This window comes from Gopherus evgoodei, chromosome 4 (genome assembly GCF_007399415.2).
Source record: "Gopherus evgoodei ecotype Sinaloan lineage chromosome 4, rGopEvg1_v1.p, whole genome shotgun sequence".
NCBI lineage: Eukaryota > Metazoa > Chordata > Testudines > Testudinidae > Gopherus > Gopherus evgoodei.
The window spans coordinates 127,955,858-127,966,216 of record NC_044325.1 but is presented as its reverse complement, the minus strand read 5'-3'; the positions used below and the strand labels follow the sequence as shown (position 1 = coordinate 127,966,216).

Here is a 10,359-nt window from a genome sequence, read left to right as displayed (position 1 = left end):
TATGGCTCCCAGCAGGAGGCACTGCAGGAAGCGGGACAGGAGTACTGGCTGTGGGGGGAGCTCCCAGCTACACCTATCCCAGCAGATGGCACTGCAGGGAGCAGGCTGTGGCTGGTGACTGGGTTGCTCTGGTTTCCTTGCATGTCTGTCTGGGGTGCCCTTGCCTTTGATGACACAACCACTCTGGTGAGAGATTTAGCCCAACTAAGGTGCCGCAGCTGCTGGCCACCCACATGGGCCCATGGCACGCAGCCAGCTCTGATTCCTGGCGCTAGGGAGACAGCTCGCTGCTGGGGTTGGCCTCCAGGGCTCCCTTACCCCTGCACTGACTGAGCCCCGCTACCCCACACTGTGGTGCTAGGTCCTTCTACTCCCCTTCCCCCTCACCCAGCTCTGAAGCTCCTTCCTCCCCCACCCTCACAGGCTCACCGCATTGTGGTCACTTGATGGCAGTACCTAGGAGACTGACAGGCCTGGGGAAGTAGCCCCCTCCCTGCTTGGTGTTTCTGTTTCCCCGTGGCAGAGAGGGCAGAGGCTGAGAGAGAGGGTACATGATGTTTAACCCAAACAGGCCAGCCTGCTCTAGCCCATTGAGCTGCACTGGGCAAGGCCAAGAGCCAGCAGCCCTCCCCCACGCCTGCTGACCAGGGCTGGCACAGGGGTCCTCCATGCACAATCTGGGCCCCCAGCGGAGAAAGGCTCTGCCTCCCATTCCCCAGAGCCATTCAGCCCCCCACACTGGGACCAGAGCCAAAGGAGAAGTGTGGGCTGATGAGCATGTCTTCCTTGGGGACACCTGCTGACCTGTGATTGGAGCAGTGGTTTATGCACTGAGGCTGGGGTTCACTTGCCCCTGCGTTGGAGAAGTCACACAATTATACCTGCAGCTGCTGGCTGTGCTGTCATTCCTGTAGGACCAGATGCCCCAGGCCATGACTTGGTCATGCTCAGGGCCCGCAAAGGCTCAAGACACCACAGTGTGATTCTAGACTCACAGGCAGTAGAGCTGAACAGCTGTGTGCTGGAGCTGATCCACACAGGAAAATGTTCTAGACTAGACAGGTGCACTGATGTTCTGGAGCTGGTGCCTTGGATAGTGAAAAATCTGCTTCTGAATGCAGGTGAGCCTGGTGCCAAATGGATTTAGAATATGTGCATTAGCAAGATGGTGTTAACAGAGCAGATGGCATAGCTGGATGGTTCTAGACCACACACCTTATTTGGTCACACCATGGCTCTAGAACATGCTCTGTGGGTCTAAATTGCACATGCCCTAGCTGTCTGCAATTGGCTTCCAGAATCCATGCCATGCCATGGTTCTAGACTACCTGTGCTATCTGGACAACACAAGGTGAGTGAACATTAGGAGACACCATGTTTCCAACATGGCAGCACTACTTGGATACTAGGGGGTTCTAGAGCACAAGGCTAACTGGACATAAGGGTCCAGACCAGCTGCAAGCCTCAGTGTTTTGGAGCAGAGATAACTAGAGGGCATGAGGGCCCCAAAGGTGGCTGCTTGTCCCACCTGTCTCTAGAGTGACTGTGTCTGCATTGAAGTTGGAGAGCTGTTTCCCCATGGTACCTAGGCTTTTCAGAAGAGACACGGCCCATGTGCTGCCCACTCATGCTGTGGCACTTGGCCCTCCTGCACCTGCCTTGTCCCACAGTCGAATTCACCAAACCTCAGAAGTTCTCAAACAGGCCCTTTAATCTGGAATATGGACTCAGCAGCTGATGGGACAGAGCACAGCTTGGTCTAGGGTTGCCAGGACCTGGGCTTGCCCATCCAATGTGGGCCCTGGGCACCCCATACCCCAATTGCCAGGGGAGCCCCCGCCCCTTCTTAATATAAGCACAGAGCTATTTTCCAATCAGGAACCAGAGTAAAATGCTGTGGGGTCTGGGCAGCAGCATGATTCCCCCTTCCGTGCTGTATGGTGGGGCCAGCCATGCCTCATCTCAGAGTGGGTAGTCATGCCAGAGGCTGCAAGAGAAGGCAGAGAGAATGTGGTTACTTCCCAGGGTCCCTGGCTCTGCATCCTGCCCCTCCCACCCTCTCCACTGGGCCCAGCCAGGGCTGGAAGGCCTGGAATGCAGCTGGTCCCGCACAGCGCCACTGTGGTGGGTCTGCAGGAGACAATTTTACGGTTGATTTAGGGAAATGATGTGGCTGGGCCTCATGACTATTGGCTTTCAGGGATGGCCAGCCTGCAGCAGGGGGAGGGAGCCCAGATCTCTTGCTCTCCCCTCAAACACCTTCATTTCTTCCTTCTCTTTGCCCAGCCTTCGCCCCAAGGCAGGACTGGAAACCCCAAGAGCTGCATGGCGCAGGGCACAGCTGGTGGCACTCTCCCCTCATAGTCACTGCTGGCACTAATGCACCAGTGCAGCACTAAGGAGTGCTGTGCTGCAGGGTGAGGGGCTCAGTAGAGGGTGCTCTCTCCCCACAGTCAGTGCGGGCACCAACTGTACTAACCTTTGAATCATCCTCAATAGGTTTCAGGATTAATGCCCCACTGAGTTGCTGGGGCAGCTCTCCTGTGTGGGAGCTGTGGGTTTAGGCTCTCTGCAAACTCTGGCAGGTGTCACTGCAGGGGGAGCATTGCTTCACAACTGCAAGGGAAGAGGGTTTGTTGCTCTGCTGGGAGTTGGGGCGGGGGAGCAGATCCTGAAGCGTGAGCCTGCAAAGGGTTATGGAGATGTCCTAGATCTACAATGATAATTTGTGGAGCCCCCTTGTCCCTCAGATCTATGCACAAAACTCCTTCCAAGCTAGGCTGCTTGGAACAAAGGGGGTGGGGGCTGAATTCCAGCTGATGCACCAGGAGACTGATCACATTCTTCTCCTCCCCCCCACTACAAAGCAGGGCTTGTTTCAGGGAGATTTACTAGCCCAGGGTGATGACACTGCTGAGCAGCAGCTGGGAAAGCACCCCACACATCTGCAGATCCCCTGCAAAGGGCCTGAGCCCCAAACCAACCAGTGCATGAAGCTGGGGTCTCCCTCATGCTCCAGCAGTGTCTCCCGCACCATGAGAGGTGGGCTCAGCCCCAGGGACTCGGCCCGTTCCCAGCGCTGCAGCCGGGTGATACCTGCCGGCAAGAGAGTGAAAGGTTAATGGGTGAGGTGGCAGGAGGGTGCAGCTAGCTGAATGCCCAGGTGCACCCCCATTGTGCCAGTGCTGCACAGATGACGACCAAGATCAGGGCTTCACATTGTGCCAGGTGCTGCACAGATCCTTTCCTAAAGAGCTTCATTTTAAAATGGCAGAACAGGCTCAGCCCTGGGCAGGGTGGATGGGAGTGCTGCCCTCCCCCCATTTTTGATCAGGGGCCAGTCCTGAAAAAATGGTGGTCATTGGGGGGGAAAATCTCCTTCTCCCCCCCCCCCCCCAGGGATCCCCAGACAAGTGAACCAAAGAGGAAACATGGTGTTTGGGTGCCACCATGAAAGGCCTGGCCCATGTCCATGGAAGGTCTGGAAAGACAATGGGCACACCAAGGACTGTGCACCTGACACCTGCTTCTTGTCAGGCAGAGCCCAGGAACTCAGCACGGCTTTGGTATCAGACCGACAGGCCAGGCAGCTGGGCTAAAAGCCAGGCTTTGGGGAGCCAGAGCCAAATGGGATTCCACCCCATCTTGACTGGGCACTGAGCTCTGTGACCTCTGCTTATCTGCAGTGCCCTGAGGACTCCCTGTGCCAGGGCACTGACAAACCCTGCTCCGGTTGGGAAAGCTGCCTGGTGTCACTGGCTGGGGCACCCGGGGCCCTGGAGAGAGGGACAGTCTTTGACCAGGCATCTGGCTCTGTTGGACTCACAGGGCAGAGCTCATGATGCAAAGCAGAGGCCCAGTGTCTCAGAAATGCTAAGGCCGTATGGCAGGTCCCTCAGGAAATGTAGGACCCCCTGAGGGTCAGGCACATTGACTAGGGTTCTCCAAGAGACTGTTTCAAAGCTGGGGTGTAGTGCCCACTCTGTGGATCTGTGACAGAAGGGATGTGGGGCCTTCCCCTATAGGGGGCACTGGCTCTGATCAGGCCAGCGGGGCTGGTTGGCTCAGAAGGGCACAGAATAGAACACAGGGCCTTTCTCCTCTAGGGGACACCAGCTCTGATCCAGCCCTATCCCAGAGTTCAGGCCCTCTGTGCTGTTTAACAGCAGTGGGCCAGATGGCCTGGCATTCATTTCCCACTGGCCAGGCTCCCATCACCACGTCCCCCAGTGTATGGCCCTATTGGCCACCGGGGGATGGGGAAGGGAGAAGCCCTAGTGGGCAAGATCCTATGGGACAGGGTGATTAGGATGATAGGATGATCCAGAGGCTTCCCCCGCCCCCGCCCACATGCTGCCCTCAAAGGGGTCAAGTGGTAAGCTCGCCTGGCAACCCTCAGCAGGACCGGCTCTCTCAGTGCAGGGATAGGAGGTGGAGCTCTCGAGTATCGGGAAGCGGGGAGGGAAGGAGGAAGGGCTATCAAGGGGGGCGGGGGGGAGGAAGGGTAGGGACACACATTGGTTCAGGATGGAGGGGGCAGGGCTCTTACCAGTTCAGGATGGAAGGGGTGGGGCGGGGCTGTCACTGGTGTGAAGGGATAAGGGGGCAAGGCTCTCACCTGTGGGTCACAGGGAGCTCTCATCAGTGGGGGGCTCTCACGGGGGGTGGTGGAAGGGGGGGGCTCTCACTGGTTCAGGATGCAGGGCTCTCACCAGTGCAGGGTCCATACTCCCAGCTGAGGTCAAACTGTTTAAGCATCTCCAGCTGGGCCGGGTGCAGGGAGCTGTCTGTGGGGGATTCAGCTGGGACAGGCACCGCCTCTGAGCAGCAGATGGGGACAGACAAATTAGCATTGCTGTGGAAATAGGTCCAGGTCCCCCCAGCAGCCCCCCCCCTGCCCCAACCCAGTGCAAGTCAGGAACCCCTGAGCCCAGTTGCTTCCCCCAGGGCTGAGCCTGAGTGGGCACGGCTTGAGAACACAGGCCGGTAACAGCAGCTAGCCCAGCTCTCAATGGCCAGGGGCAGATCAAGTGATAATGGTTATTATGGGTCTGTCCATGGCTCCAGATCTGTCCATCTCCCCCGCCGCAACGGGGTCACCTAACCCAGAGGGTGGGGTATGTTGCAGGGACAATGTCACCCCCAGGACAGAACCCAGTCCCAGCTCTGAGAACGCAGCCCACTCTGTCTGAGCCACCGAGCCGCCTCAAGCTGCGAGGCTGAGACAGGTTCCAGTCTGCACCCCTGGCTTGACCACCTGGGGGTGGGCGGACAATAGTGAGCAGTACAGCACACTCATGCCCCCAACCCCTAAGACAGTTCTGCCCCTTCATCCCCCACCCCAAGACCGCTCTGCCCCTGTACCCCTCACATAGACCCTGAGACAGCTCCGCCCCCTGCACTCCTCCAGCCTCTGACAGCTCCACTCCCTTGCACCTCCCAAAACAGCTCCACCCCGCATACCTTGCACCTATTGAACCGGTTCTGCCTAGGAAACCACGTGTCCGGTTTTCAACTGGAACACTCAGTTGAAAAGGGGTCGTGGTGACTCCAGTTAGCACCACTGACTGGGCTGTTATCTGTCTGGTTGGCAGTGCCACACAGCAGGGCTGGCAGGCTCTCCGCTACCCTCTGCGCCGTGTGGCTCCTGGAAGCAGTGGCATGATCCCCCTTTGGCTTCTATGCATAGGGGCAGCCAGCCCTCCCCCGGCGCACTGACCCCATGCCAAGCGCCACCTCCACAGCTCCCACTGGCTGGGAACAGCAGCCAAAGGGAGCTGTGGGGTGGTGCCTATGGATGCAGCACACAAGGCCGCCTGGCCACACCTCTGTGTAGGAGCCAGGGAGGGACACGCTGCTGCTTCCATGAGCTTCTTGAGGTAAGCATTGCCCAGAGCCTGCACTCCTGACCCTACCCAGGCCCCAACCCCCTACCCACCCTCTGAACCCCTTGGTCCCAACCCAGAGCACCCTCTTGCATCCCAAATCCCTCATCCCCAGCCCAAGCCCTCATCCCCCTGCACCCCAACCCTCTGCCCCAGCCCAAGCCCTCATCCCCCCCCACTCCAGCCCTCTGCCCCAGGCCAAGCCCTCATCCCCCCCCAACCCTCTGCCCCAGCCCAAAGCCCCCTCATGCACTCTGAACCCCCAGCCCAGAGCCCCTTCTTGTACCCCAAATCCCTCATAGATTCATAGATTCTAGGGTCAGAAGGGACCAATGTGATCATCTAGTCCGACCCCCTGCACAAAGCAGGCCACAGAACCCTACCCCCCCACTTCTATAACAAACCCCTAACCTATGCCTAAGTTATTGAAGTCTTCAAATTGTGGTTTGAAGACCTCAAGCTGCAGAGAATCCACCAGCAAGTGACCCATGCCCCATGCTGCAGGCTCATCCAAGCCTGCACCCCCAGTCAGAGCCCTCACCCCCAGCACCCCAGCTTCCTGCCCCAGCCTGTAGCCCCCTCTCACACTTTGAACCCCTCAGCTCCACTCTGCAGCCTAGAGCCCTCTCCTTCACCCCAAACCCTTCATCCTTGGCCCCACCCCAGTGCCCTAACCCTCTTTTGCATCCCAACCCACTGCCTCAGCCTGGAGCCCCCTCAACTCATTTCTGGCCCCACCCTAGAGCCCACACCCCCAGCCAGAACCCTCACCCCCTTGAGCCAGCCTGGTGAAAATGAGTGAGTGAGGGTGGGAGAGAGGAAGATGGAGTGAGCGGGGGCAGGGACAGAGCCTCAGAGGAAGGGCGGGGCAAGGGTGTTTGGTTTTGTGTGGGTAGACAGTTGACAACCCTAGTTCTGCCCCCTCTGCATCCCCTAGCTTCTGAGATGGCTCCACACCCATTCCCATGCCACCCCTAATCCCTGCTCTACCCGCATCCCAAGATCCGGCTGTGCCATCCAGGGTCCCAGCTATGCCAGGCTACAGTATGAGCCCATCTTCTGGGGCCCTGCCCCTCCATGGACCAGACATTCACCTGGCTGTAGGCTCCCCTCCTTGGTGTCAGGGTCCCGATGCTGCCTCTTCACCACCTGGAAAGAGTCGGTGATAAGCCGCTTCCTGCCCATGGCTCCTAGCTGCAGTGGGGAGCAGGAAAGTTTGTCAGTGGGGAAAGGAGGTCTGGGCCCTGGGGTAGCTCCCAAGAAGAGCCTGAGGGAGATGTCCCAAGGTGGCAAAACTAATGATCATTAAACATAACTACCCCTAGCTATACTCTGCTCCCCTCCCAGGGCCAGGATAGAACCCGGGAGTCCTGGGTTCTAGCCCCCTCCCCTATAACTCCTAGAGCCCACTCCCCTCCCAGGGCCAGGATAGAACCCGGGAGTCCTGGCTTCTAACCCCCTCCCCTGTAACTCCTAGACCCCGCTCCCCTCCCAGGGCCAGGCTAGAACCCGGGAGTCCTGGCTTCTAACCCCCTCCCCTGTAACTCCTAGACACCGCTCCCCTCCCAGGGCCAGGCTAGAACCCGGGAGTCCTGGCTTCTAACCCCCTCCCCTGTAACTCCTAGACCCCGCTCCCCTCCCAGGGCCAGGCTAGAACCCGGGAGTCCTGGCTTCTAACCCCCTCCCCTGTAACTCCTAGACCCCGCTCCCCTCCCAGGGCCAGGCTAGAACCCGGGAGTCCTGGCTTCTAACCCCCTCCCCTGTAACTCCTAGACCCCGCTCCCCTCCCAGGGCTAGGATAGAACCCGGGAGTCCTGGCTGTCAGCCCCAAACCACAGCCCCTCCCCCTCCGTCCGCAAGGAGGGGCTGGGGGTTCCTCCTCCTGCGCTCCCAGCTCTGGGGAGGGGCAGACGGTCACAGGGACGGGACGGTACCGGAGACGGCTGCGATCGGCGCCAGGACATACTAACCCAGGCCGAGAGCTCTGTGGAGGTCCTGGGGCTCCGCGCTCCGCCCGACACAATGAAGGGCCCCCGCCTTCCGGGCCAGCAGCCAATGGGAGCGCTGCTTTCGCTTCGCCTTAAAAGGGCAAGCACAGCGGGGGGGGATGCAGGGAGTGGGTCGGGGAAATGTCTGCGTGGAATAACATCCCAGAGCACGGCGGGGGGGGGGGGGTGCACACAGCAGGGATGGGAGCACGGGGGGAAGGGATGGGGGACACGATGCACACAGCAGGGATGGTGCGATGTGGAGGGCGCACATAGCAGGGATGGTGAGACGGGGAAATGATGGGGGCACACAGGACGGATGGGGGCACAGGGGGAAGGGATGGGGACACGGGGGCAAACAGCAGGGATGGGAGCACGGGGGGGAAGGGATGAGGGACATGGGAGTGCACACAGAGGGATGGGAGCACGGGGGGGAGGGATGGGTGGACATACGTGGTGCACACACCAGGGATGGAGACATGGGGGCAAATATAGCAGGGATGGGGGAACATGAGGGTGCACACACTGCAGTGATGGGAGCACGGGGGCAAGGCACAGGGGGATGTGGAGGGTGCACACAGCAGGGATGGGAGCATGGGTGGAAGAGTTGGGGGACACAGGTCACACAGCAGGATTAGGGACATGGGGGGAAGGGATGGTGGACGTGGGGTGTGCACACAGCAGGGATAGGGATGGGGATGGGGGGAGGAGGTGGGGGTGCACACAGGAGGGATGGGGTAAGGGGGGGAGGTCATGCCCATCCTGCTCTATCTCAAGGCAGGGATTGGACCCCAAGCAGTCCCTCTCCCCTCCTATCCCGAGGGGACTCATGTAGGCCAGTGAATTGGGGCTGGGATAATCTTCCCACCTCCCCATCCCACTGCCCTGCTCCTAGGCAGGCTGTGCATCCCCATAGTGAATGGGTCAGCAGGGACCTCCTCCCTCCCTGTGAACAGTTTAGGGGGATAGGGTGGACACATAGGGCTGGCTTATTGGTGGGTGCTCACAAGGGGCAAGGCCAGGACCAGACTCCTCCTTCAGTGTGATCTCTAAAATTGAGGGGAATAAATGGTCCTGAGTAGGGAGAGGAGGGGAGCCTGGCAGGGTCTCACTCCGGGGTGTAGGGGATGCTAGGTATGGGGGGGAAGGAGTACAGTGGCATCTCACTCCGATGCAGGGGGTATGAGGGAGGGAAAACTGGGTCTCTGGCAGTTGGGGGCATTGGAGGAGAGGAGCACACTACAGTCTCAGATGCAGGGAGTACGGGGGGAGCATGGCAGGGTCTCATTCTGGGGCTGTTGGACTGAGCAGGTGCCTGTGTGGTGGGGGAGGGGGACTAGAGAGGTCCTTGGGACCCAGGGGGAGGGCAAGAGAGACTCATCACTGACTGGGCTGGGGACAGGTGCCTGATATAAGCAGGTGCAACAGTGATGGGCATGCTGTGGGAGGGAGGATGGAGATAGTTTAGCTTCCCTGTTCATGATGCTGTGCTGCTGACTCCTCCCCAGGGACGGCAGGGGGAATAGACACAGCAGAGCTCTGGTTTTGCTGGAGAATCACCCTGAAGTGCAGTCTGGGGTAGAGGGCCTTACTGAACTAGGTGCCACACAGACACCAACCAGATGGTGCCTGCCTTTGGCAGCCAGGCCTGTGGGCAGCACTAGAGAGCACAGAGTGGGACCATGTCCATGGGGAACCCCTGCCCTGCCTGCCAGGCTGCCTCAGCTCTGTTCCTGGCCTTGCCCCAGAGGACCCTGTTCCTGCCATGGGCTGGGGAGATGGGAGCCCTGGGGCAGAGTGAAGTTTGTTTAGGGGAGTGTGATGATCTCTACCTATGTTCACTCCTGTTACAAGACTATGATACATTTTGTACAAAGCACACTGTAAGGTATCATTTGAAAACTCATGATTTGCTGATCATTACTGTCCTGATAAATGTGTGGCAATACTGTACATAAGATTGCACTGTATGATCTTACCAAGACATAGTCCAGCATGTTCTGGAGGGCAGTCACAAACAAGCTCCCCAAGACAAAAGGCTAGCCAATGCCTCAGCCAGGTGTCAACTAGATCAAATGAATAACCCCCTAATTCAGTGGCCACTCTTCAGCAGGAGAGTGCGCGTGGGCAAAATTAAATAAATAAATCTACATTTGACAAAGAAGCAGCTTCAGGTTCCTGGCCACAGATTCTGCCTCCAGAACATCAGCTAGAGATCGTTCCTCTTATAGGCCTTTCCCTTGCACAGTAAAGGGCAGGTGCCCAAATCATCTCTCCCTTGCTCTCTGCCCATGACCTCATCAACACCAGAAGAGCAAAAGTAGCAGCAGTGGACTGGGGGGTGGGGGAGGGGGGAGAAGATCCTGATTGAAAGAGGTTTGTCCAGTAAGCCCACTGGAACCGGATGTGAGAGACACCTTTGGTTTGTATTCACTTAGTTTGTTAAATTAGGTGTTGTTTTATCTTTTCCTTTATTGTAACAAATT

At 58.5% G+C, this 10,359-nt stretch overlaps 1 protein-coding gene across 2 annotated transcripts; it reads right to left on the bottom strand.

The window, feature by feature from the left end:
• Nucleotides 1-1,693: 1,693 nt before the first annotated feature.
• Nucleotides 1,694-7,949, bottom strand: POLD4 (DNA polymerase delta 4, accessory subunit). 2 transcript variants are annotated; one of them, XM_030561032.1, is made up of 5 exons: nt 7,856-7,949; nt 6,980-7,079; nt 4,713-4,820; nt 2,985-3,096; nt 1,694-1,987 (listed from the first exon to the last, which is right to left on the bottom strand). In XM_030561032.1, the coding sequence occupies exons 2-5, from the start codon at nt 7,068-7,070 to the stop codon at nt 1,963-1,965; spliced, it is 336 nt and encodes a 111-aa protein (XP_030416892.1). In that variant the 5' UTR covers nt 7,071-7,079; nt 7,856-7,949; the 3' UTR covers nt 1,694-1,962. The 2 variants fall into 2 exon arrangements, with proteins under 2 accessions (XP_030416892.1, XP_030416891.1); XM_030561031.1 differs by having other exon boundaries at nt 7,820-7,914.
• Nucleotides 7,950-10,359: the final 2,410 nt, after the last annotated feature.